The sequence below is a fragment of the Harpia harpyja genome, chromosome W (assembly GCF_026419915.1).
Source record: "Harpia harpyja isolate bHarHar1 chromosome W, bHarHar1 primary haplotype, whole genome shotgun sequence".
In the NCBI taxonomy this organism is placed as follows: domain Eukaryota; kingdom Metazoa; phylum Chordata; class Aves; order Accipitriformes; family Accipitridae; genus Harpia; species Harpia harpyja.
This window is the reverse complement of record NC_068968.1, coordinates 33,055,110-33,083,076: the sequence shown is the minus strand read 5'-3', so window position 1 is coordinate 33,083,076 and position 27,967 is coordinate 33,055,110. Positions and strand designations below refer to the sequence as shown.

General features: G+C 43.7%; 2 protein-coding genes across 2 annotated transcripts in view; one reads left to right on the top strand and one right to left on the bottom strand.

Moving 5' to 3' along the window:
* Window positions 1–5,763: 5,763 nt before the first annotated feature.
* LOC128136197 (transmembrane protein 161B-like) overlaps window positions 5,764–27,967 on the top strand; it is a 63,615-nt gene continuing 41,411 nt past the window's right edge. Inside the window, exons 1-2 of the mRNA XM_052775393.1 lie at window positions 5,764–5,944; window positions 22,534–22,637. Coding sequence (XP_052631353.1) covers window positions 5,942–5,944; window positions 22,534–22,637 — 107 coding nt within the window. The 5' untranslated portion in view covers window positions 5,764–5,941. The remainder of the gene's footprint in view (window positions 5,945–22,533; window positions 22,638–27,967) is intronic.
* LOC128136196 (protein NYNRIN-like) lies at window positions 6,131–9,470 on the bottom strand. The gene has a single exon (XM_052775392.1). The coding sequence runs from the start codon at window positions 9,304–9,306 to the stop codon at window positions 8,023–8,025; it is 1,284 nt and encodes a 427-aa protein (XP_052631352.1). The 5' UTR covers window positions 9,307–9,470; the 3' UTR covers window positions 6,131–8,022.

Below are 27,967 nucleotides of genomic sequence, written 5' to 3'. Positions count from 1 at the left end.
CATGATGTACTTTTACCACTAGGTTCTTTATCTGAACAGCAATATCTTGCCACAGTGCGGCAGCCCAGATGGGTTTACCTCTGCGCTGCCAGTTGCTCTGCTTCCATTGCTGTAACCACCCCCACAGGGCATTTGCCACCATCCATGAGTCAGTACAGAGATAGAGCACTGGCCACTTTTCTCTTTCAGCAATATCTAATGCCAGCTGGATGGCTTTCACCTCTGTAAACTGACTCGATTCACCTTCTCCTTCAGCAGTTTCTGCAACTTGTCGTATAGGACTCCATACAGCAGCCTTCCACCTCCGATGCTTTCCCACAATGCAACAGGACCCATCAGTGAACAGGGCATATTGCCTCTCATTTTCTGGCAGTTTATTATACAGTGGGGCCTCTTCGGCACGCGTCACCTCCTCCTCTGGCGACATTCCAAAATCTTTGCCTTCTGGCCAGTCCGTGATCGCTTCCACAATTCCTGGGCGACTGGGGTTTCCTATGCGAGCCCGTTGTGTGATCAGTGCGACCCACTTACTCCATGTGGCATCAGTCGCATGATGTGTAGAGGAGACCCTCCCTTTGAACATCCAGCCCAGCACTGGCAGTCGGGGTGCTAAGAGGAGCTGTGTTTCAGTACCAACCACTTCTGAGGCAGCTCGATCTCCTTCGTATGCTGCCAATATCTCTTTTTCAGTTGGAGTATAGCGAGCCTCGGATCCTCGATATCCTCGACTCCAAAACCCCAGGGGTCAGCCTCGGGTCTCCCCAGGTGCTTTCTGCCAGAGGCTCCAGGTAGGGCCATTCTCCCCAGCTGCAGTATAGAGCACATTTTTAACATCTTGTCCTGCCCGGACTGGTCCAAGGGCTACTGCATGAACAATCTCCCGTTTAATTTGTTCAAAGGCTTGTTGTTGCTCAGGGCCCCATTTAAAATCATTCTTCTTCCGCGTCACTTGATAGAGAGGGCTTACAATCAGACTGTAATTTGGAATATGCATTCTCCAAAAACCCACGACACCCAAGAAAGCCTGTGTTTCCTTTTTATTAGTCGGTGGAGACATAGCTGCTATTTTGTTGATCACGTCCATTGGGATCTGAAGATGTCCATCTTGCCATTTTATTCCTAAAAACTGGATCTCCCGTGCAGGTCCCTTGACCTTACTTTCTTTTATGGCAAAACCAGCCTTCAGAAGGATTTGGATTATTTTCTTCCCTTTCTCAAAGATGACTTCTGCTGTGTTGCCCCATATGATGATGTCATCAATATACTGCAGGTGTTCCGGAGCTTCACCTTTTTCCAGTGCAGTCTGGATTAGTCCATGGCAAATGGTGGGGCTGTGTTTCCACCCCTGGGGCAATCGATTCCAAGTGTACTGGACGCCCCTCCAAGTAAAAGCAAATTGTGGACAGCACTCTTCTGCCAGAGGGATTGAGAAAAACGCATTAGCAATGTCCATTGTGGCATACCACTTGGCTGCCTTTGACTCTAGTTCGTATTGAAGTCCTAGCATATCTGGAATGGCAGCACTCAGCGGTGGCGTAACTTCATTCAGGCCACGATAGTCAACTGTTAGTCTCCACTCCCCATTAGACTTTCGCACTGGCCATATGGGACTATTAAAGGGTGAGCGAGTTTTGCTGATCACTCCTTGGCTCTCCAGTTGATGAATCAACTTATGGATGGGAATCAGGGAGTCTCGGTTGGTGCGATATTGCAGCCGGTGCACCGTCGTGGTAGCAATTGGCACTCGTTGTTCTTCAACCCTCAGCAACCCCACAATCGAAGGGTCTTGAGAGAGACCAGGCAGGGTAGACAGCTGTTTAATTCACTCCGTCTCCAAGGCAGCTATACCAAAAGCCTATCAATACCCCTTTGGGTCCTTAAAATACCCTCTCCTGAGATAGTCTATGCCAAGGATGTGTACAGCCTCTGGACCAGTCACAATGGGGTGTTTCTGACATTCATTCCCAGTTAGGCTTACTTCAGCCTCCAATACAGTTAACTCTTGGGATCCCCCTGTCACACCAGAAATACAGATGGGTTCTGCCCCTTTATAACTTGATGGCATTAGAGTACACTGTGCACTGGTGTCTACTACAGCCTTGTACTCCTGTGGGTCTAACGTGCCAGGCCATCAAATCCACACAGTCCAATAGACCCGGTTGTCCCTTTCCTCCACCTGGCTGGAGGCAGGGCCCCTCTAATTCTGGCCAGAGTATCCAGTACTCACTTCTCGTAAAATTGGCTCAGAAGTCCCTTCAAGAGGATCAGAAATAAGATCAGCCCTTCTACTCTGTTTGGAAACTGGAGCGGCATTTTTCCTGGTGTCGTGGTTTAACCCCAGCCAGCAACTAAACACCACGCAGCCGCTCACTCACTCCCCCCCCCACCCAGTGGGATGGGGGAGAAAATCGGGAAAAGAAGCAAAACTCGTGGGTTGAGATAAGAACGGTTTAATAGAACAGAAAAGAAGAAACTAATAATGATAACGATAACACTAATAAAATGACAACAGCAATAATGAAAGGATTGGAATGTACAAATGATGCGCAGTGCAATTGCTCACCACCTGCCGACCGACACCCAGCCAGTCCCCGAGCGGCGATTCCCCGCCCCCACTTCCCCGTTCCTATACTAGATGGGACGTCACATGGTATGGAATACCCCGTTGGCCAGTTTGGGCCAGGTGCCCTGGCTGTGTCCTGTGCCAACTTCTTGTGCCCCTCCAGCTTTCTCGCTGGCTGGGCATGAGAAGCTGAAAAATCCTTGACTTTTAGACTAAACACTACTGAGCAACAACTGAAAACATCAGTGTTATCAACATTCTTCACATACTGAACTCAAAACATAGCACTGTACCAGCTACTAGGAAGACAGTTAACTCTATCCCGCTGAAACCAGGACACATGGTACAATCTTCTTTAGCTTGCTTGCTGTAAAGGTCCTACTAAGCCCATATAAGTAATTTTAAAAAATCCATTTTGCTTACTGATTACAACAACTTTGGTCTCCTTTTTTTTGTGTGTGAATATTGATTATTTTTGTTAAACATCCTTTAAACAATACTAGAATTAAAATACTAGGGCTCTAAAACCATGTTTGTTAGAATTCAAGCCACTCATTAAATAATTTTTATTTTAGTTAATAAAATAGCCATGCTTGTTATCAATTTCAATTGCATTTTTTTAATAAAATACCACCAAATTCTTACCAGCAATGAAACCTCATGGCAAAGAGTTCCATAGGTAAATTATGAATTTCCTACAAAAGGTATACATATTTTGAGAGTTTTAAATTTAGAAGTTCTAAATGTGTCTCAAATTGTCGCTTTCCAAATGCATCAGATCTCTTATTGTTCTTATACTTCTTATACTAGGAACAAGATTAATATTGTTCAGTTATAGCTCTATTTTAAGAACTTACTTATTTTCTTCGGTACTCTCTGTATGCCATGAATATATGATTAATACTTTAAATAGAATACTTTTAGAATTTTTTATTTTTTTTAAATTGACAGTGCTCTGCTCTGCTATGCTACATTTGCCACAAATGTCATAGTGTTAATAAATTGGGAGGCCCAAGACTTGCTGACTAAAATGAAATTATTCAAATAGTTCAAACCCATCTTGTGTTCACCCTTGGTACTATAATCTCTTGTATCTGAGTGGATTTCCTTTGAAGTATATTTTCTCTATTTCTCTATTGTTTTATTATTGTAATGTTGAGTGCTTTTTGTCAGTTTTTTTCTTTTAGCTGCTACATACTTCAAAGGAATAATTAAAAATGTCAGAATGTCATAGTTTATAAGTCTCCATGAATGTTTTTGTTATTAAATTAACTTTTTCTAAGTATTTTTGTGTGGTGTGAGATTTAGACTCACTCTGAACCTCTCTCTTGGGATTCTCTGAAAGGCAGGTAAAGTCATGATGAAGTAATGTGTTGGTATATTTAAAGAAGTAGGATTTACAAGAAAGATATTTTGTTATTTCAGTTATAGATACAATTTCAAATTGTTCTTTTGGGATGGTGGAAGTGGTATCAAGGCATGTTCTGTTATGATGGTGACTATATATAAAGTGGATCAGGGTGAATATTTTTTGCCTTGAAGAACTGCTTAAAAGCAGAAACATGGTAATTTTTTTCCAGGTCAAATGCCAGTAGCATACATCCTTTTATGCTCATGCAGGTGTAGTGCCATGATACAACAGGCATGCTTATTCTCGTGCTCAGGACGGAAGTCAAAATGAATCTGCAGGCACTTCTTTAAGAGGCTATTTCTAGACCATTTGAATTCTCTCAAGTAAAAGGAAGGTGTTTGTCTAAGCATCAATGTACACAGTAGCTCCACATTGGCAGACAGCACTGTTTTTTGTGTCTGCAGCACAGGACACTAGCACTGGTAGGCTAGGGTGCTTTTGAACCTGGGAAGTGGTGTGTCTGATGCATCTCTTGCTGGTGGGTTGTGATCCCTTCAGGCTGCTGCTGGCTAGGCTTTTCAGAAGGCTTCACAATACCCTAACACAGGTTAGGGAAAAAGGTGATTAATTACAATGTCTGTTCATCATTCACTAGAAGAGAGTGCATAGGAGCTCCTGGAGCAGCGTTTCAGCCTTAGTGCCACCTGCAGTCACTAGCTCGGGATCACCACGGAGAGAAGCCGTGCAGGGGACCATGGAAGGGTTCCATCCCCAGCCATCCCGGGGCTACAGATGGAAAAGGGACTGGCTTCAAGAAGCAAAGCATAGCTCATGGGGGCGAAACGATCACTCACAACTAAAGCTTCCAATGCTTCCAGATTGAAACCGTGCCGCTGCAGGCATAGCAGGAGAGTTCCCCCAGGCAGGAAAAGAAAGCTAACAGGGCCGGTGGGGCGACAGGGCCGGGGTTGGCCCAGGCAAGGGAACAGAGTGGTGCCAAGCCCAGCTGCCCTACTGCCTATGCACACCACCGCGGGTCCACTGAAAGAGTCCCCACGGTAGGGCAGACACCTACCACCAACCGCTTCGCCTGGGGAAGAAACCATCACCACCCTCAGCAACACACGCAGGCGCCCAGCACATCCCACTCCTACCCCACCGGGCCACACCCGAGACGCAAGGGGGAACCCCGGCGTCTCTGCGTATGCACGCCGGCCATTCCACCCAGCCTCCCCGAGTTGTGCCAGGACGCATGCGTGGAGGTGCCATTATGCCCTACGGCTGAAGCTACTGCCAGTAGCAGCCTCCGCTTCACTCCTTCTCCGTGCAAGCTGTTGATCTGCGGCTTCAATTCAACCCCCGCCAGACTAGCGTTTGTCTCTCGGGAGACACCTCCTTCTCCGGGACTGATTTTGTTGCCCTTTTCCTCCTGAGCACCCCCTAACCGCCTGCCTGCTTGCCCTGCAGGCAACTCAGCTACCCGCCTGCCCCTCCCGGGCCACTGTTACAGTCGGCCATGTGGCGGGGCCGGCTTCTCAGTGGGGCTGAGGAACACCCCGCTCACCCCTACGAGATCAGCACTCTGGTGATCTCCCATGTCACGTGGTCAGGGTCACGCTACAGCCCTGCGCAGAACCAGCTACCTTTGCTGCGCCTGATGGGGAGAGCACTGGAGACTTGCTTGCTTTGTTCCCTGATGGGTGCCTTTCTTCGTCTAGTTACCCTCCGTATGTGGGGGCAGAACGGTAGGGGCAGAGTTGGCTGATATTGAACAGCCTTGGCGCGCTATGGTTCCGTCTGCGCAGGCAGTTGGGAGGGCAGCTTAGTTGGGCCTCTGGCTGGCGGGGTCCTGGTGTGACCTCTGTGAGGTGAGGCGTGAGCCAAGTGGGAGCTGGTGTGTGGTGGGTGTTTGGCGGACGCTTGGCTGCCACGGTGGAGGTGGTGCGGGGCGGCGGATTTATGTGCCTGGAGGAGGGCGAGGCTGGGCGGCTGGAGCAGCAGTGCTGGGTGAGAGCGGCTCGAACACCATGGTGAGAGGGAGGACAGCCCCTGTGTGTGGGCGGGTTGGGGGACTCGGACCTCGCAGGGGCTGGGAGGAGGCTTGTGTCTGCGGGCCTGGGTCTCTGGGGGTGTAATTTCTCCGCTGGGAGGAGGTGGATGGGTGAGAGATGCTTATGGATCTCTCTCGGCTCTGTACTTGACGTGCGGAAAACAGACTCCACAATCAGTGAGATTGTAAAGTAGGTATGTTCATTCAGCGCTGGGCAGCACGGGGGGTAGTCCCACCAAAGTCGTGCGCGCCCGACTCGGCAGTTTGTCTCAAGTTTATACAGTCAAGTGTTACATATTCACAATACGCCTATACATATGCATGACCTATCCCCGCTTCATATTAAAATTAGCTCCGAGAGGCCATTTCCATAGTCTCCTCTCAACTGCGCTTGCGCAGTGCCTCTTTATGGTGGTCGCAGAGATGAAGATAGATGACTCCGTCACCGCTAGTAACCTTTTTTCTTGCGCAGGCTCAGTGGTTTCTTGGTATTCACCCAAGCCGCAAGACCAGTCTTAGCTGGCTCTTGGGGCCAGCTCCTGCTTCTTATCAGGAACTGTCTCTACCTCATTGGCTGGTCCTTGGGACCAGCTCTTCTTATCAAAGACTGTCTCTGCCTCAGCTAATTTCAACAATGTAAGCGCTAAACATCATCTCTCATCCCCCTTTATTATGTCTACTGAGATTCTTTTGACTCCCCTTGTCTCAGTCCCCCCTTTTCTAGAAAATAGTAAATTCTTTTACTATATCTAATCCTAGTACTTCTAATACATTGTTTCCCTATCTAGCATCCTCTCAAAGTATTTGTTGGTCTCGAGTTTTCGTCGTAACTGATTCTTTTTCCATTCACTGTAAGAGTCTCCTGTACTCTTACAGCACAAAAAGCCACATCGAACCACTATGCAAAGGACCACAGACAAGAGAATGATGATTATTATAGTGACAAACAATTGCTTCAACCATGCCAAATTTGGCAACCAGGAGGTTAATTTTTCTAATATGCCTGTCAAGCCCCAAGAAGTGTCATCTTGGGAAGCTTCATGTAGTATTTTAGTCTTTTCCCATATCTCTTCAAGATCTGTTTCAATTCGTTGGTTTTCACTGATATAGGTACAGCAAGTTTGGTTTATAACTACACATAAGCCCCCTTCTTTTGCTAAAAGCATGTCCAATCCCATTCTATTTTGGAGTACTACTTTACTTAGGGATTGTATTTCCAGTTGCAGCCCTCGAATCGCATCAGTTGTAGCATTTTCTATAACCTCTAATGTAGCAGATATATTCACGATAGCTTTCTCCAACTCACCCCTAAAGAGGGGATTAACCATCGGACAAAACTATGGTACCTAGTACCTCGAATAATTAGTGGGTTTTCAGTCCGTTTTACACGGAGCCAAGGTGTTCTCAAAAACCCTCGGGGAGGTGAAGCTCCCTCGAATATACTGATCTGAGGTGCAAGGTACCCCCGAACACAGTGTCCCTTCCAGTTCTGGGGTAAACTCTTTCTGGCCCTGCCATCCCCACAGAGCCACCAGTATCCGGGCCCTGTGTTGCATCTTGGACCGAGATGTGTCTCCCTTCTGTCTTGTTCTCGCCCCTTCTTTTCTGGCCCCCTCTTTGGTTTCCGGATATAATAGAAACTGATAGTTAAGTTCAGTCCAAGACGTTCTAATTTTCCTTTATCAAAAGTTCCCAGATTTTCCGCAAGGCTACAATTATCCATGTCTCCCCAAATATTATCAGTAATATTTAAGCAACGGCCAGTAATTAAGACCTCTTTAGGGTCAGGTACCTCCAGATCAAAGCTGGGTCCCTGCTGGGTATTTCCCTTTCCATAAAGGCATAATCCATTCCTGTCTGGCCCGTCTTTAATAAGAGATGTCCAATTTGTGGTTGGGACTCCTAAAAAGGGGAGTTCCATGTTCCCCTGAGGAAGGGGATTACATACCCAACAATCTGATAAATTTAGTACTTTCGAGATACTCTCTGTCATATTTAAATAAGTATTTCAATCCCAAGCCTGCCCCTTAGGCAAGGTCCAACTCAGGAGCGTGACAATCAATGTCTTACAAATTTGAGCTTCAAAGGTCCCTTTTCTTGTGAAGTCCATTGTCCTTTGGGTGCCGCCTTCACCCTAGTGTGATGGATCCAGGCGCTCTGTTCCTTGATCCTAATCGCGGTGAAGGAGGTAAGTAATACTTGAAATGGTCCTTCCCACTGCGGCTCCAGAGTTTTTTCTGTAAGAGACTTTATATACACATAATCTCCTGGTTGTATATTATGTACAGGCCCATCCAAACCTCTCCCTCGAGTCCCTACCACATGCTTCCTGATTTTATTAAGTTGCTTACCTAATGCTACCATGTAAGAAGTCATAATTTCATCCCCCGCTTGTACAGACACCCCTCTCTGTATCCCATAGGGTTGTCCATACAGAATTTCAAAGGGGCTCAGTCCTTCTTTCGCCCTTGGTCTTGTTCGTATACGCAGAAGGGCTAAAGGGAGAGACTGAGGCCATGTCAAATTTGCTTCTTGTCCTAATTTCACAATTTGCTGTTTGATTAAGTGGTTCATTTTTTCCACTTGACCACTCGACTGGGGGTGATATGGAGTATGAAGCTGCCAATCTATACCCAAATGGCGGCTAATTTGTTGTACTATTTTTGAGACAAAATGTGGTCCTCTGTCAGAGGATATGGTTGCTGGAACCCCAAAATGTGGTATTATCTCTTGTACCAGTATTTTAGTTACCTCCCGAGCTTTAGCCGTTCTTGTTGGGAATGCTTCTGGCCAACCTGAAAAGGTATCAGTTAATACCAATAAATATCGATACCCCCCTTTTCTTGGAAGTTCTGTAAAATCAATTTGCCATTGCTGTCCAGGCCCATTGCCTTTTCCAATCTGGCCCATTTCCGGCTTGGGGGTATTCTTAGGATTAGTCTGGAGGCAAAGATCACACTGTTGAGTCACCTGTCTCACCGTGGTGTATAAATTTCTAGCCACAATTTCTCTTATCAAATGATTATACAGAGCCTCTGTTCCCCAATGCCTTTTCCTATGCTCCTCCCGTATCAAATGCCACAGTAAGCAAGAGGGAATGATTAGTTTTCCTTGTGGGGTATGAGCCCACCCCTCTTCATTATATGACCCTTCTAAATCTGTAATGAGCTTCTGATCTTCCTTGGTGTATTCTGGCTTACCTTCTAGGGAGATTTGCCTATCAGGAATTAAGGCCCCTTCTGTTTTTACCTTTGTTTTGGCCACTTGTTTTGCCTCTCTGTCTGCCAGCTCATTCCCTCTTTCCAAATCTGAGCTCACTTTCTGGTGTGCCTTAATATGCATAATTGCTACTTTCTTAGGGAGCTGGACAGCTTCCAGTAACTTCAGAATTTCTTCTGCGTGTTTGATATTTTTCCCTTGGGAATTCAATAGTCCTCTCTCCTTCCAAATTGCTCCATGTGCGTGTACAACTCCAAAGGCTTATTTTGAGTCTGTATAAATGTTCACAACTTTGCCCTGGGCCAATTCCAGGGCGCGGGTTAGAGCAATTATTTCTGCCTTCTGTGCGGAAGTGTTCATGGGCAAAGCCCCTGATTCTATTACCTCTTGGCTGGCGGTGATGGCGTATCCCGCATGTCGATTACCATTTAGGACATAACTCCTTCCGTCTGTGAACCAAGTTTCCCCGTTTTCCATGGGGCTGTCTTTCAGGTCCGGGCGACTGGCGTATGTTGCTTCGATGGTTTCCAAACAGTCATGATGTACCGGTTCTCCTGTGTTCCCGCTGAGAAAAGAAGCTGGGTTGACAGTGTTAGTGACTACAATCTCCACATCATCCTGCTCTACCAATATAGCTTGATATCTCAGGAATCTTTGCGGAGAGAGCCAATGTCCACCTTTTGCTTCCAGTACTGCTGATACTGTGTGAGACACCAAAACAGTCATTTTCTGGCCCAGAGTAAACTTTCGGGCTTCCTGTATATTCAATATCACAGCCGCAACTGCCCGCAGGCATCCAGGCCAACCTTTTGCAGTCGTGTCTAACTGCTTAGAGAGGTAGGCAACTGCCCGTCGATACGGACCCAGGTTTTGTGCTAATATTCCCAGGGCAATGCCCTGCTTCTCGTGGGAGTAAAGAAGAAACGGCTTACTCACATCTGGGAGTCCTAAGGCCGGGGCCGACATCAAAGCCTTTTTCAGTAGCTCAAAGGCTCGTTCGGTCTCCTTGTTCCACTCAAGGTGTTTCTGCTCAGTGGCTGTCAGCGCATACAGTGGTTTAACAAGCAATCCATAATTATAGATCCACAATCGGCACCACCCCGTCATTCCCAGAAAAGTCCGTAACTCTTTTACTGTCTGAGGTCTCCGAGTTTGACATATTGCCTCTTTACGGGCCTGTCCCAAAGTTCTTTGTCCCGCACTAATTTCATAGCCCAAATAATTCACTTTGCATTGCATTACCTGTGCCGCCTTCTTGGATACCCGGTACCCCTGGAGTCCCAGGAAATTCAACAGACTCACTGTCCATGTCATACAATCTTTCTCTGTTTTGGTGGCGATCAGGATATCATCCACATACTGCAACAGCTTCCCTTCCTCAGACGGGGTTTCCCAGGATTCTAAGTCTTTCGCAAGCTGATTGCCGAAAATGGTAGGACTATTCTTAAATCCTTGTGGCAACACCGTCCAAGTGAGCTGGGTCTTTCGACCACTCTTGGGGTTTTCCCATTCAAATGCAAATAATTTTTGGCTGGCTTCATGGAGAGGGAGGCAAAAGAAAGCATCCTTCAAATCTAAAACAGTAAACCAAGTCAATTCAGGTGTTAATACAGTCAACAGGGTATATGGGTTCGCCACTACCGGGTAAAGATCTTCAGTTATCTTATTCACCGCCTGTAAGTCTTGGACCACCCGATATGACCCATCGGGCTTCTGAACAGGTAATATAGGGGTATTGAATTCAGACTCACACTCTTTTAATAATCCCAACTGCAAAAATTTTTCTATCACCGGCTGGATTCCTTCTCTGTCTTCCTTCTTTAGGGGATATTGTTTAATTCTTACCGGCTTTCGGCCTTCCTTGATCCTAACTTCAACAGGTGGAGCACTTTTTGCTCTTCCAGGTACATCGGTAGCCCATACCCCCGGGTACACTTGGTTTAAGATGTCCTCGTTAATGCTTCCTTCTAGGGGGAGACTGGTTAAGGTTAGGCTCAATATTTGAATATATTGCTGATCTTTTACCTCCAGAGTAATTTCTCCCTTTTTGAATACAATTTTGCTCCCAATTGTTCCAACAAGTCCCTTCCCAAAAGTGCCTTTGGGGAGTTGGGCATATATAAAAATTTATGAATGCCCCACTGTTTCCCTAATTTATATTCTAAAGGTTTACAAAAATATGCCTTTTCACTTTGGCCAGTCGCTCCTTTCACCATGACATAATCATCTCCCAGGGGCATCAAAGCTTGGTTCAGAACCGAGTATGTTGCTCCTGTATCTACCAAAAATTCTACCTCTTGTTGTGTTTTCCCTAGCTTAATTATAACCGGTGGATCCGCTAGGGTAGATTCCCCAGGTTCCCATCAATCTCCCTTCACATGGGCTACCGTTCTTCCTGTTTGAGCCCTCTGATCCTCCTTGTTCCTTGGGCATTCCTTTTTCCAATGACCGAATTCCTTACACAAAGCACATTGATCCTTGCCCAGTCGGGGCAAGTCTCGTCTAGGCCCTCTTCCTCTTTCTTCCTGGATAACGGCCATTAATTTCCTTTGCCCTTGCCTATATCCTTCCTCTCTGTTACTAAATACTCTCCATGCTTCATCCAACAATATTTCTAAATTCCTACTCTCTGTAGGGCGTAATTTCTGAAGTTTGCGCCTTATATCCCTTGTAGATTGACCCAAAAACAGGGAGACTAATTGTTGTACTCCTACCTCTGACCCAGGATCCAGCGGTGTGCTGCGGTGCATTACATCCCTCAATCGGTGCAGGAATTCGGATGGAGACTCAGAAGGACTCTGTTTAACTGCATATAAAGCTGACCAATTTATAGTTTTGGGGATTGCCCTCTCCATTCCTTTTGTAATCCACTCCTGATACCCCTGCAATCTTTCCATATGTGCAGATCTATTAACATCCCACTTTGGGTCCTGGAGAGGGAAATATTCCTTAATGTCCCCTCCTGTAATCTTATAATGATCTTCAGCAAGGTTCCCTGCTGTTTTTAAAATCAGCTGTTTCTCTGTCTCAGTCGTATATTCCAATAATAGCTGTATATCCTTCCAATCAGGGTTATGCTGTTTTACAATAAATTGGAAATGCTTAGTTACACCTATCGGATCTCTCCTATAATCTTTTGCAACCTTTTTCCATTCCCCTAGGTCAGCAGTAGAAAAGGGTACTTTGATTAACATTGTCCCACCATCCGGCCCCACCGCCTCTCGGAGAGGTGCTTGTAAAGCTGTTGAGGTAGTTTTCTTCCTAGTACAGGAAGATACAGGGCTGTTCGGGGGTGTTGGAGTTCTATCCGAGTCTGCATCCTGTTCCTGTGGTCGAGGGGGAGGCTTAAACAAATCAATTAGATCTTGTTCTGGTGCCTGATGGATTTTATTTGCCTTTGTACATCTTTGTCCAATACTACATGCCGAACACCGCCGCCTCAGTTTACCTCTAAGCTCCTTGTTGTTCTCTCGCTCAAGTGCGAGCACCATGGGGTCCTGTGGGGGTACCATTCCACAGTCCCTTTGCCACTCCGGATGGTTTCGGAGGGTGAAAAACATGTCTGCATACGAAACCTCATCCCATTTTCCTTCTCTCCTTAAAAACAGCATTAGTTGTAATAGAGTATTATAATCTATTGACCCATTAAGTGGCCACTTAGCATCACCTTCTAACTTATACAACGGCCACCATTGATTGCAGTATTTAATAAGGTTCTTTTTACTTTCCGTACCTCCGGTCCTAACAATATCTTTCCAGTGGGCAATTACACAACCCAGAGGACTCTTCCTCAATACTCCTCCTTGATTGTTTCCCATTTTAATACTCTTCCTAATGATTCTTAAGTTTGATTTTGGCTTCTCCTTTTAATAAGCTTCCATGCAAATCGTTCCTTACACTTCTTTATAGTCTTCCCCCAGTTTTCCTCCCACACGTCCCAAATTTCTGGAATTAAATTTTCCTTTACACACCAATCTCACTATTTCGGATTCTTAGTGAACTCTTTCCCAATCATAAAAGTGTGGAATTTGGGGAAAACACTCAAGGCAGTCTAGTTTCCGTCTGCTAGATGTACAGTACCACCTTCTCCCACAAGATTTACACTTCATCAAAACCCAAGCCGGAAGCTAATTACTATATAGTCCAGTTGCAAGCCCACATACAAAGCAGGGAATCACCCCTATTAATACGTAAAGACATTCACACATTAACAAACATACATACACCTATAAATTTCAACATATCATTTCCACACACCCACACAAAATCTTTAACATAAATTTCCAAACATTCACATCATACAATCATCACTCCAGTTGACAACCTTTCAGCAGCTGCAAAAATGTACCAAGCGCAATTGCGAGGGGGTGCGCTTACCCTTCTCCTGCCTCTTATATACCAGTCATCGACAGGTCCGTCCTGGCTCCCGATACTGGGATGCAGCGGTCACCCCGGATTTGCTCGATCTACCCCCAAGATCGCTAGCGGCCGCTCTATCGGTCAGCAAATCCCCCCTTGTTACCATACAGGGTACCCTCCTCCCATACGGGGACTACGCTGCACGCCAGGCGTCTCTGCGCGATTTACCAGCTGCCCCGGCCCGTACGATTTACAGGCTCCCTTTGTGACACATACCGTTCGGTCCGCGGCTTCAGGAGGTTGTTGTCTGCTCCCGCGGTGAGCGGCTGGCAGCGGAGGCTCCTCCGAGGAAAGTGCTCGGGGCGCGCCCCGCAGTCGGTCCCGCAGCCGAGCAGAGAGTCTCCTGGCTGGCTCGCCAAACTGACGTGCGGAAAACAGACTCCACAATCAGTGAGATTGTAAAGTAGGTATGTTCATTCAGCGCTGGGCAGCACGGGGGGTAGTCCCACCAAAGTCGTGCGCGCCCGACTCGGCAGTTTGTCTCAAGTTTATACAGTCAAGTGTTACATATTCACAATACGCCTATACATATGCATGACCTATCCCTGCTTCATATTAAAATTAGCTCCGAGAGGCCATTTCCATAGTCTCCTCTCAACTGCGCTTGCGCAGTGCCTCTTTATGGTGGTCGCAGAGATGAAGATAGATGACTCCGTCACCGCTAGTAACCTTTTTTCTTGCACAGGCTCAGTGGTTTCTTGGTATTCACCCAAGCCGCAAGACCAGTCTTAGCTGGCTCTTGGGGCCTGCTCCTGCTTCTTATCAGGAACTGTCTCTACCTCATTGGCTGGTCCTTGGGACCAGCTCTTCTTATCAAAGACTGTCTCTGCCTCAGCTAATTTCAACAATGTAAGCGCTAAACATCATCTCTCATCCCCCTTTATTATGTCTACTGAGATTCTTTTGACTCCCCTTGTCTCATACTGAGCTTGGGGTAGGGGCTCTCTTCACTCCTCTGCTCTCTTGTGACTTAAGGCTGAGGTCCTGTGGTCGTCCCCGTCCCCCCCCTCCGGTTTTTGCTGCAGTAACAACTCGGTTTTGGGGATGACTGGAGCAGAGGGGAAGCAAAACCACCAAAACACACACCCCCCACCCCCCAACAAAAGTGTTATAGCTGGTCTCTGTTACTAGTACTTGTTGGAGAAATACTGTTCTGTTTTCGATCTTATAACGACTTTATACTGATATGTAGCATAGACACAAACTATTGCACCTGGCATAACTTGCTGTAAAGGAGCTTCTTGTAATACAGACAGAAACAGAGAAGAACAAAGCTTGACTGGTGTAATCACTACTAATGACATAAGCTTTTTGGATATCTCTAGTTTAAATAGCAGAGACATGAGTATTTTATGAGCTCATCTCCTTCATTATAAAGATATGTTGAACTCTGTATTTATGTCTTAATTACAACTTGCAACACCAGGGTTGGTTGGGTCCACTTTTAATATACTTGTCAGATATGAGATATATGGGGCACCCTTGTTGACGCGGAAGTCACGGACACTGCACGCAATCAATATGATCAAGCAGATGCCACTTTATTGCCCAAATAGCTCGGTTTATATACTCATTCTGGTTCCTGTTCACGCATAAGCTGATTAAAGATTGGTTAGCATGTGCTGTCCACGCGCCTAGTTACACCTAATGATTGGTTATATCAACACTGTACACGCGCATAAACATAAGACATAATTGGTTGTATTAACTAAAACATGCGAAACTTGTCTCAGTCTAATTGGTCAAGATAAGCTGCCGAATTGAGGTTCTTTGTGCCAAGTTCCCTTTATCGTGGAATGTGCACCTGTGTTCTTCTAATTGGCATCTTTCTTTTTTTGTCTTCTTGTTTATTCTGTTCAAGGCCTTCTAAAGGCGTCTGGAATGCTCTTGCGACCGTTAGCTAAATATGTGTCCGCAACACACCCTAGGACTACATTTATATTGGTATAAAAAGCACATTTTATATGTGCCATTAATACATATATTTCCATTCCATATGGATATAAATGACAATGTGTCATTTTAGCTATGGTGATGCTAGTGTTGTTCAAATGATGAAAGTCTTGCTTAGGGACTACACTTTAGAGTTCTGCTTTGATTTTAAAAATCTGGTTTTACTCAGAATGTCATAATATTTAAATACTTAATGGCCTGATTCTACTTGCATATCTGTTACTTATGTATGTTTAGGAACCTGCAAAGAAATGTGTAGCTGTTGGGTGGTTTGTGGATTTTTTTTTTTTCCTTCCATATATATATATTTTTTTTCATCTAGGGGTTAGGATATTGAATCAAAAGATTTTCAAATACTTGTACTGTTTGTAGGATTCCATGAGCAGTGTACTTGAAACTGGCTTTGGAAGGTTGTGGGCAAATAGCTTGTCCACTCAATGTAGATCCTTATTAAAAAAAAAACACAACAAACAAAACCAAATGCTTGTTTCTGTTGCCTGATGGGCTTGAAAAATCAGAACCAATTTTCTTTACTAGTTGCTGGAAGTATGGACAAATAATCCTTGCACGTGATTCCATGATATAAGGAAAATTAAAAGATTATCTGTGATGGTCTACTCTTATGCTGTTTGAAGGCTGTATTCTCCAGTTCCGAATCAAGAGTAGAATGAAATGTTCATCAGTTTCTTTTGCATTAAGAGGTTTATAAATTAAATTATCAACATAATTTGCTAGCTACGCTCTTCCAAGTTGTGGCCATTGGGACTCATCTATGTAGTTATGCTCACAAATTTAAATTCTACACAAACATCCTAATACTACCTAAGGCCGCGTTTAGACTGTTCAGCAGAGGCATTAAAGACTATTCTCTCTCTATATTTGGAATGATCTTTGTAATGGCAGAACTTTCTATTTAAAAAGTAAATGTTCTGGAGAGTGATAGCTTCCATAGTTCTTGTTCATGTGTTAATTGGGGAAATATGGGTAAACTGGATTTTAAAAATTTTGTAATAATAATATTATAACCTCACCTTGTTTTTTTCCATTGTCGTAGACCAGATTCTTTGGACTAGTTCTACTTGTAATTTAATAATACATTTAATATATATTAGTGTTCTGCATAATGGACATCATATATTGGTTGCTTCAGTGGTAATGATAGTTGTGATTTTAAAAATGCCTTTGTTCTGGTCATGAGATTTCTACAGGAATAACTTGATTTGTTTCATAGTCACTAGCAGAGAGTTTTATAATCTTTATGTGTAGAGAACCTCAGTGAAAAAAGAAGCAGGACTCTCTCTGTTAAAATGCAGTTGACTGACTGTAAGGTAATTTTCTTTTTAAACAAAACACCTTATCTCAAAGGGAGTTGTGCTGCTGTTGACTGCTTCCATCTAGCAGTTCATGACCCTCCTTTGAACATGTGGAAAGACACTGGTCAAGAAAGAAGTGACCTTCAGGTGGGAAAGGCCCATGAATGTGAGCAGTTTGATGGTAGCCCTGAATTCCTTGTGTGTTCTTGATGCCACTTTATGCATCTTTTTTTCTTCTCTGCTGTGCTTTAAACAGTGGTAGGAAGCAAGAAACAAATTTAGGAAAACTTGGTTATGAAAACAAAATGCCTCTAAATTTTGAAGAGGCCTCCTGATGTAGATGTCTTTCCCAAAGCTAGCTTTGTGGATATTTGATGCTTACAAACAGTAAGATTTGTAACTGCCTTAGAGCCTTTAAATATCAGATTGTCAACCATATCAGATATCATTCTGACTCTAGGTGTTTTGTAAAAGTAGTTTTTACACAGAAAGCATTCATTTTAAGACTTGATACAGTGAGCTCTCTTTTCTTTGGTAATCCCATACAATATTTTATATGATGTAGTAGCCAACTTTGAATTACATTTACATTTCAGCCAAGTACTGTCTTATTTTTCCAAGCGCAGCTTGAGCATGCACATACACATATGGAGGAAAGGTTTTGCGTGTAGAAAAGTCCAGTCTAATAGCAAGAGCAATAACTTGTTACTGATTAAATGGCATTTCAAATACGTTGTATTCATTTAGCTTCTAGACTTCATAAATGCCATTACACTTTGTTGACTGTACCAGATGAGTATTTGTTATATTCTCCTAGAGACCTTGCTGATTGTTGCTAATACAAAAGCTTTTCCATTTCTCACTTGAAAATCCTTGACCCTCAGGTTTGCATCCTTATGGGTTACAAAGTCCCAAGTTTGCCTGAAGTTTCTTGATAGCTCATCAATTAGTGTGACTGACCAGGTTTGTTTCTGGTTATTGTCTTTGTTAATGCTAATTTGTCAGGTTTTATGTCTCTGTGTTTGTCCCCCTCCCTTCCCTTATTCTCCCAACTGAAAAAAACAAACTTTCTCACATTCCCCATATCCTTACCAATTAGTGTGATTGACCAGATTTGTTCTCATCACAACCTTCCTTATCATGTGTTGGTCTGTATGTTCTTGTTTATGGCTCCTTTGGCCAGATACCCTTAAAGGAGCAGACACTATCCTTCCACATACCCTTATGCTATGTTTTAGTGTTGTAATTCGAGATAGTTTGGATTGGTATAGATTTTTCCAGTGTGTATTAATGAGCATATAAATATCGTGTAAGTACGTACCAGCAAAAGAGTAGAGTTGACAAAATGTGCTTTGCACATGGCATGCTATAAAGTCAAAATTAAAATTGGGATTTGAGTTTTCTTAGGGTTTTTTGTTTGTGGGTGTGGGGGGTTTTTTTGTTGTTTGTTTGTTTTAATGGTTTAAAAGTTACTAGGATGTTTTCAGTTATAAGTTGAAATATTTTTTTTGTAGGCATTTCTTTTTTTGAGGAAATGCAGGAGTAGCCTCTATGGGAGTGAGTATGGTGAATTCCTGCTGAAAGGGAAGGAGTTCAGAGAAAGACATCTAATGGCTGAAGACAAAATGATCCTAATGGGTTCAATTACAACTTGCAGTCATCACTTGAGTAAAGGAAATTAGTTTCTGTGGATGCAGATTTAAATAGTTTGTTGAATTGTAAGCATTTTAGCTGAGCTGTTGGACCTGCTGCCTTGTGTAAAAACTAACTGCCTTGATTTGCATAATTTTGCTTCCTGTTAGTTGTCTTGAAAGCACATCTTATAATTAAAAATGCAAAGCCCTAGGAGTAATTGGAGAGAGAACACTGGCACCTGTTTAGGTGTGTTTTTCTAAAGAAATATTAATGTAGCTTTACCCTGAGATAATGAACTCTGAGGATCAAGGCTTAGTAAGCAAACTAGATTGAGGGACAGTGGTTTGTCTCCCACTGGATGGAAATAGGCTCATCATATGAGATGGTCAGAATAAACATTTGGTTTTAAAATACATGGTTTATTTTGTAAACAAATTAAAGAGCATATACTTTCTGAGCTATATGATATTTTAAATGTATCAAATATATTATACAGGCAACTTTTTGAATAACACTTTGTTTCATTCTAAGTACACTTAGTAAAGTAATTGCTTTGGGTAGTCTAATGCACATGACTCCAAGATGACAAGAATCCCTGACAAAGTATTTAAAATGATACATAGAGCTTTCAAGCCTGATCTTCATAGAATCATAGAATAGCCCAGGTTGGAAGGGACTTCAAAAGATCATCTGGTCCAACCTTTTGTTGGAAAGGGAGCCTAGATTATCTATCACCCTGTCCAATCACATCTTTAAAAGCTCCAGTGATGGGGACTCTACCATGTCCCTGGGGAGGTTGTTCCAGTGAATGATTGTTCTCACTGTAAAATATTTCTTTCTTATATTGAGATGAAACCTCTCCTGGTGCAACTTGTACCCGTTGCCCCTTGTCTTCTCCATGTGACTCCTTGTGAAGAGAGAGCCTTCATCCTCTTTGTAGCTGCCCTTTAAGTACTGGAATACTTTGATGAGGTGTCCCTGCCCCCCTGAGCCTTCTCTTCTCCAGGGAGAAAAGACCTAACTCCTTCAGTCTTTCCTCATAGGGCAGATTCTCTAGCCCTTTGATCGTCTTTGTGGCTCTCCCTTGGACCCTCTCCAGCCTGTCTGCATCTTTCTTGAATTGCGGGGACCAGAACTGGACACCGTACGTACTCCAGGTGTGGCCTGACAAGCACTGAGTAGAGTGGGATGATCACATCTCTATGTCTGCTAGTAATGCCCCTGCAGATGCAGCCCAGGATCCGCTTTGCCCCCATTGCTGCAGTGGTGCACTGCTGACTCATGTTCAGCTTGTTGTCCACCAGGACCCCCAGGTCCCTTTCAGCAAGGCTGTTCCCCAGCCACACAGATCCTAGCCTGTACTGGGGTCTTTGGTTATGTTGTCCCAGGTGCAGGACTTTGTACTTGTCTTTGTTAAACTTCATACTGTTCTTGCTAGCCCACTCTTCCAGCCTGTCCAGGTGTCTCTGTAAGATGGCTCTCCCTTCTGACGTGTCCACCTCGCCACCCAGTTTAGTGTTATCAGCAAACTTGGTGAGGGTGCTTTCAATCCCATTGTCCAGATCATTTATGAAGATGTTGGACAGCGTGGGGCCCAGTATCGATCCCTGGGGGACCCCACTTGTGACAGGCTGCCAGCCTGAGTAAAAACCATTGATCATCACCCTCTGAGTGTGGCCTGTTAGCCAATTTCCTACCCATCTCGCAGACTACCCATCTCGCCTGTATCTTGCCAGTTTGTCTAGGAGAAGGCTGTGGGAAACAGTGTTGAATGTTTTGCTGAGGTCCAGGTAAACAACATCCACTGCTCTCCCCATGTTGACAGAAGATGTTATTTTGTTGTAGGTGATCAGGTTAGTCTGGCATGATTTGCCTTGGGTGATTGGGAAAAGCCAGCATGGATTTACCAGCTTCATTTGTTTTTTGATAGTTTCTAGGAGGACTTGTTCAATTACTTTCCCAGGAATTGAAGTAAGACTAATGGGCCTGTAGTTTCCTGGGTCCTCTTTTGGACTCTTGTAGATGGGTATGACATTTGCCCTCTTCCAGTCATTAGGGACATCCCCTGATCTCCGTGGCTTTTCAAAGATTATAGACAGTGGCCTTGCAACGATGTCAGCCACTTATCTTTAACACCCTGGCGTGGATTCTGTCTGGGTCCATAGATTTATATGGGTTGAGCCCTTGCAAGAGGCTGCAGACCAGCCCTTCCATTACTGGTGGGTTGACATGTGTGTTGTCATAGCTACTTGATCCTGTGGTCTGGGGTTCAGCTATGCTGGTCAAGATAGAGGCAAAGAAGGTATTGAGAACCTCTGCCTCATCAGCATTATTAGCAACTAGTTTCCCTGCCTTGTTTAGCAATGGGCCTATGTCTTCCCTGTGCTTCTGCTTACTGCTCACGTATCTGAAGAACCCTTTCTTGTTCTTGACATCTCTGGCCAATTTCAGTTCTGGCTGAGCCATAGACTTCCTGGCTGCATGCCCTAGCAAGGTTCTTGTAGTCCTCAATGGCTATTTGGCTGCCTTTCCATAGCCAGTAGGCTTCTTTTTTCTTTTAAGCACACCCAACTGCTCATTGTTAAGCCAAGGTGGTCTCTTGTTCTGCCTTCTTCCTTTCCCTTTGTAGGGGATTGTGGTGGGTTGACCAAGCCACTCTATCACGTCCCCTCCTCAGCAGGACAGGGGGAGAAAAGATGAAAAACTCGTGGGTTGAGATAAAGGCACTTTAATAAAGAAAAGCAAAGGCCGTGTGTGGAAGCATGGCAAAGCAAAAAGTTTTATTCTCTGCTTCCCATCAACAGGTGATGTCCAGCCACTTCCTGGGAAGTAGGGCCTCAGTATGTGTAGCAGTTGCTCCAGAAGACAAACGCCTTAACAAATGCCCCCCTCCCCCTTTCTCTTAGCTTTTATTGCTGAGCATGATGTCCTATGGTATGGAATATCTCTTTTTGGTCAGTTTGGGTCAGCTGTCCTGGCTATGTCCCCTCCCAACCTCTTGCCCACCACCAGCCTACTGGCCTTTGGGGGTGGGGGAATTGGAGAGACAGCCTTGATGCCAAAACATTGGTGTGTTATCAACACCATTCTAGCTACAAATACAGAGCACAGCACTATGAGGACTGCTATGGGGAAAGTTAACTCCATCCCAGCCAGACCCAGTACAGAAGTATAATTCTGAACTTTAGAAATACAAAGGCATATATTTTTCTCTTTAAGTTATTGTTAGTAACTAGCAATATCCAAAGATTGATGTTTAGGAATAAATAGGCATGTAAACATTCTTATGCCACTACTTAAATGTGGTGTTTTGTGTGCTGATTGAAAATGTGCATATGCTCCTTTTCATGAGAGAGTATTTTGAAAAACAGATCAGTTTAAAAAAGAGAAGTTATTTATTTGTTTGATCTTTGGTGCCTTTTAACTTGCATATTTTGGTAAATTTCACTTGTATGTCTACATTTGGGTTTTTGTGGGTGTTTTTTTTTCTTGTGATGTTTTAAGCGTGAAAATGTTGCATGTAATTAGAAAGCTGAAATTTCAAGTCATAAATGCAAATTTTATAAATTACTGTTAATTCCTAGTAGATTTGTGCAGTGTCAGCTGTTAAGTCATGTCAGAATTGAAGAGACCACCAAAAGCAAGATTGTAATCAGTGATATAATTTTAAGGTATCATGTCTTGTGAAATGTCACGCCATCATGTGGCTTAATATCTGTTAAATGGAGAAGCTCTTGTATTTCAGCTGTCAGATAGTACATACGTTGCTGTCCTTGTGGTTTGGCAATGCCTTTTCTTTTTGGATTATTATAGCAAGTTCCAGGGGATTTCTTGAAAACTGATGCAGTATTGTTTTTCTTCCCCTGCAGTTTAAAAAGAACCAAAAATGTTATCCCTACTATATGAAGGTGTTTTTCAAATGTTAAAAAAAAACCAAAAAAACAAAAAACAAAACAAACCACAAAACAAAACTTGAGTGCCTTTTTTTTTTTTTTTTAACACATTGACTTGTTAATTTATTCCTCTGCAGGGTGTGATAGGTGTACAGCTGGTGATTACCATGGTAATGGCTAGTGTCATACAGAAGATCATACCTCACTATTCTTTTGCTCGTTGGCTTCTCTGTAGTGGCAGGTAAGATAAGAAAAATTTGCTGCACTGTGTTTGAATATGGTAACGCAATTGCGCATTAGAGTAGAAAAAGTAAAGCGAACTAATTTAAATTAAATTTTTTTTGAAAAATAATTAATCTGCTATTCTTGAATTTTAGTAAAACTATAGTATTGTGACACCGGACTTACAGGCTCAAAGTGTAAGACAGTGTTGCTGTAAAAAACCTGACCAATACAATTAAAGCAACAAACTTAAGTCTAAGTTAGCTGCTGTCCAGCTCTTATCTTTTTAAAGGCATAAGCCACATATTAAAATATTAAAAAGCTAAATTGAACAGAAGGATTTTTTTTTTTCTCTCTACTGCCTCAGTATTTTTAATAAGCTGTCTGCTGGTTAGCCTTGCATATAAAGAGTGCTTAGGTACTTACTAAAAATTCTTTTTTAATACTTCATAGGACGGGATTAGTGTAAATGTCAATATGCTACTTCATAACGGTAGATCAAATACATGAGTTGCAAGGGGAGCATTCCATGTGTGACTGTATCCATAATAACTAAAACCACCAGCTGTTTTAAATATAAATCGTTATCTTAAATATTAAAAACCAAACAAAAACATAGACACTCTGCCTTTTCTTCCAGGAAGAGAAAAACACTGTGTGATTAGAAAGTAGTATGCTGTCTTTTAGAATTGTTGAAATTTTCAGAATATCAAATCTACTTTTTTTGCAAAAGGTTAAGAGGCTTTTCTAAGTGAAGTTGTCTGAAATATCTACATGAGATAGCCCTCCTGTTTGTGGAGGGTGGATAAACACATCACCATTCAAAAATAGAAAAGCCAGGAACTTTGACCGGTTCATTTCAAGATGCCCGTATGTGTACATTCAAAGTCCTAAAATGGAGTTGTTAGAATGGATAGATGTAAGGTAATTATTCATTTACAGAATGAACAGGTATCATTGAAAAGTGATTTACTTAAATTTGAAAAGAAATATAAATGTTTTCAACAGTAAATCTGTGCTGTTTTCAGAGCTTGAACAGAATTTCAATAATCATATTAGCTGAACTCAGTTGGCAGCTCAGGTATTTGCATAGGCCTTTGCATTTTTAACTAATAAATCAGTCTCTACCAAAATGTTGCTTTTAAGGTTCTCAGCTATTTCTGTCCTATTTTTCGGGCCATTTTAGGGAGAGAGAAGAAAACTGATGTTTCATTGGTCATTCATTAATGACCTTCATTTGACTTAACTAGGGAATATCTGTGCTGCTGTTGCTATTCAAACTAATTTGGATATGTCAAAGCTATAGTTCTGGGACCTCAGCTTTAACCATACATAAGCTGGAGCAGATATGAACTCCAAATTTTTAATTCTACCTTTATTAAAATGTTTGTTTAAATCTCTTGGTTTTGACATTTCAAACACAAGGTATGTAGGGTTTATTAATTAGACTCATACTATTAGTTATCACTATGAATCATGTGCGGTGTAGTTCTATAGTGTAATTATATCGTAGTTGTGGTTTAAGCATTGTTGATTTGTGCTACTACACTACACAGAAGAATAATTTTTCTCTGCTGCTGTATTAGGTACTATATGTCTATCTATAGGAAAGATTTTTGTGTTAAAAAATTAGCTTCTAACACAAGTGATCCGCACGATTGAAAGGGGTCGTCACTTACTTATGGTACGCTCAGTATGTCAACTTCAAATCTGGGAGGTGATGAATGACAAAGCAGAAGACTATTTCTGTGCTTTACCACACTTTCTCTAGATCATATAAAACTTAAGAAATAAAAAAGTATCTTTGTAGTTTGTCTTTTTGGATGAAAAGGTAGCTGCTTTGACTTTTTACTTCTCAGTTTTACAATGTCTCTGTTTTGTATCAAAGTACTTCTGCAAAAACAGCAAATGTTTCATCTGGGACCTCTCATAATTAAAATGAATGAATTAAATAATTTTCACCCTTACAGATCCCTCAAGAAAAACAAAACAAAATTCAGCCCCCCCCCCCCCCCCCCTTCTTCATGTCAAGTCTGGGTTTGTTTGGGGTGGGTTTGGGGTTTTTTTTTTGGTGGGGGGTGGGGTTTTTTTGTTTGTTTTTGATTGTGATTTTTGTGGGGGTGGTGTTTGTTTGTTTGGGGTTTTTTTTAATGTTTGAACCGGCAGTGAATTCCTTCAGGGAAAACTTGTAATATTCAATGTTTTGAATTTCTGTAGTATATTATTAGCTTGTACTAACCTTCTGTTGAACAAATTCCAGCATCAGTCAAATATTTAGCACAATAACACCTACCGATACAGACTATGTGGAAACCCCTATAAAACACATTGTGTTCTTTATAGCATTGCCAGCTTGAACTCTTACTTCTCCATTATACTAACTTTTAAATTATTTTAAAAGTATATCAGTGAGCTCTATGCAACTGGCTGTTAAACACTTCATTATATCAGCAATTGAACTTCCAAAACTGGGAGTTTTTCCTAAAGCATGCATTGCATTTTTATCCCACCATTGTTCTTCCTTTCAACCTTCCCATCCCCCATGAAAGTTAAGTTTAGTGTCAAAGACAAGGGATGCCATCCAGAGGGGCCTTGACAGTGCAATAAGTTGTGCCTCTTTGGAATAGCCACGGCATATTTTTTTTCTTTTTTTTTTTTTTCCCCCCCAAGCATTCTATCACTTCATCAGGGTCCTGTAGTTGTTCTGGAGTGAAGTTCCAGACCATTGGAGGTGAGAAGTTCTCTAGATACCTGCCCATATTCTCCCACATGCCTTGCCACCCACGACCATATGTATTGGCTTTGTGTGGCAAGGTTTTGGTAGCAGGGGGGGTTACAGGGGTGGCTTCTGTAAGAAGCTGCTGGAAGCTTCCCCTGTGTTCGAGAGAGAGCCCATACCAGCCGGCTCTAAGACGGACCTGCTGCCGGCCAAGGCCGAGCCAATCAGCGATAATGGTAACGCCTCTGTGATTACATTTTTAAGAAGGAAAAAAGTTGGGACAGACGGAAAACGGCAGCCGGAGAGAGGAGTGAGAACGTGTAAGAGAAACAACCCTGCAGACACCAAGGTCAGTGAAGAAGGAGGGGGAGGAGATGCTCCAGGTGCCGGAGCAGAGATTCCCCTGCAGCCCGTGGTGAAGACCATGGTGAGGCAGGCTGTCCCCCTGCAGTCCATGGAGGTCCGCGGTGGAGCAGATATCCACCTGCAGCCCGTGGAGGACCCCACACCGGAGCAGGTGGGTTCCCGAAGGAGGCTGTGACCCCGTGGGAAGCCCGCGCTGGAGCAGGCTCCTGGCAGGACCTGCGGATGTGTGGAGAGAGGAGCCCACGTTGGAGCAGGTTTTCTGGCAGGACTTGTGACCCTGTGGGGGACCCACGCTGGAGCAGTCTGTGCCTGAAGGACTGCACGCCGTGGAAAGGACCCATGCTGGAGCAGTTCATGAAGAACTGCAGCCCGTGGGAAGGACCCACGTTGGAGAAGTTCGTGGAGGACTGTCTCCCGTGGGAGGGACCCCATGCTGGAGCAGGGGAAGAGTGTGATGAGTCCTCCCCCTGAGGAGGATGAAGCGGCAGAAAATAACGTGTGATGAACTGACTGTAAACCCCATCCCCCTGTGCCGCTGGGGGGTTGGTAGAGAATCCGGGAGTGAAGTTGTGCCCGGGAAGAAGGGAGGGGTGGAGGGAAGGTGTTCTGAGATGTGGTTTTATTTCTCATTACCCTACTCTGGTTGATTTGTAATAAATTGATTTAATTTTCCCCAAACTGAGTCTGTTTTGCCCGTGACGGTAATTGGTGAGTGATCTCTCCTGTCCGTATCTCGACCCACAAGCTCTTTGTTGTATTCTCTCTCCCCTGTCCAGCTGAGAAGGAGGGGGAGTGATAGAACGGCTTTGGTGGGCACCTGGCATCCAGCCAGGGTCAACCCATCACACCATACTCTTGTGGAGCCTGGGTCATATTCCTAAACTGCTTGTTAACCTTAGACAAAACCGAAGCAATATTCCTAAGAAATACCAATAGAAGTATTTTAACTACCCAAGGATGTTCAAGATACTGAGAAGTTATTGTAACTAGGGAGAAAACATCACAGAAGAAGGTAGCGAAGGTGCCATTCTGTATTTTCTCCACAAAAAACCTCTCAGAGGAAGAAGTATAGTTGTTAATTGTCTCCATGAGATGGTACCCTAAGTACAGTAATGGCTTCAGTACAGAGCCCAAACATCAGATTAAGCTCAAGGTCAGTGTTTTAATAACAAATCTCCCAGGCAAAACATCACTAATCACTACAGAGCACAGCAAACTGCAAAGGCCAACACCAATCTTTAACATGTACAGCAAAAAAAAAAGAGCATGGCGCAGATCAGATAAACTAATATTGAGAACAGATGAATCAATATCGTGACCCGCAGCAGTTAACAGATATAAATCCCTTGACACTCTGGTCAACCTGTTATTATCTCAAACCCTTCGAGCCCCACGTCGGGCGCCAAAAAGGACTGTTGTGGTTTAACCCCAGCAGGCAACTAAGCACCACGCAGCCGTTCGCTCGCTCCCCACCCCAGTGGGATGGGGGGAAGAGAATTGGAAGGGTAAAAGTGAGAAAACTCATGGGTTGAGATAAGAACAGTTTAATAATTGAAATAAAATAATAACAATACTAATACATTGTAATGAAAAGGAAAATAACAGAGAGAGAGAAATAAAACCCAAGGAAGGACAAGTGATGCAAATGAAAACAATTGCTCACCACCAACCGACCAATGCCCAGCCAGTCCCCGAGCAGCGCCCACGCCCCCCCCAACCTTCCCCCTAGTTTTATTGCTGAGCGTGATGTCATATGCTATGGAATATCCCTTTGGTCAGTTGGGGTCAGCTGTCCTGGCTATGTACTCTCCCAACTTTTTGTGCACACCCAGCCTACTCACTGGCAGGGTGGTATGAGGAGCAGAAAAGGCCTTGACTCTGTATAAGCACTGCTCAGCAATAACTAAAAAATCCAAAACATAGCCACATACTAGCTACTATGAAGAAAATTAACTCTATCCCAGCCAAAACAAGCACAGGGTGGCAGCAATTCTGTGATAACATACTTAAGAAGGGGAAAAAACTGCCATGCAACAGCAGTTGGGAGAGAGGAGTGAGAATATGTGAGAGAAACAACTCTGCAGACACCAAGGTCAGTGAAGAAGGAGGGGGAGGAGGTGCTCCAGGAACCGGAGCAGAGATTCCCCTGCAGCCTGTGGTGAAGACCATGGTGAGGCAGGCTGTCCCCCTGCAGCCGTGAAGGACCATGGTGAGGCAGGCTGTCCCTCTGCAGCCACGAAGGACCATGGTGGAGCAGATATCCA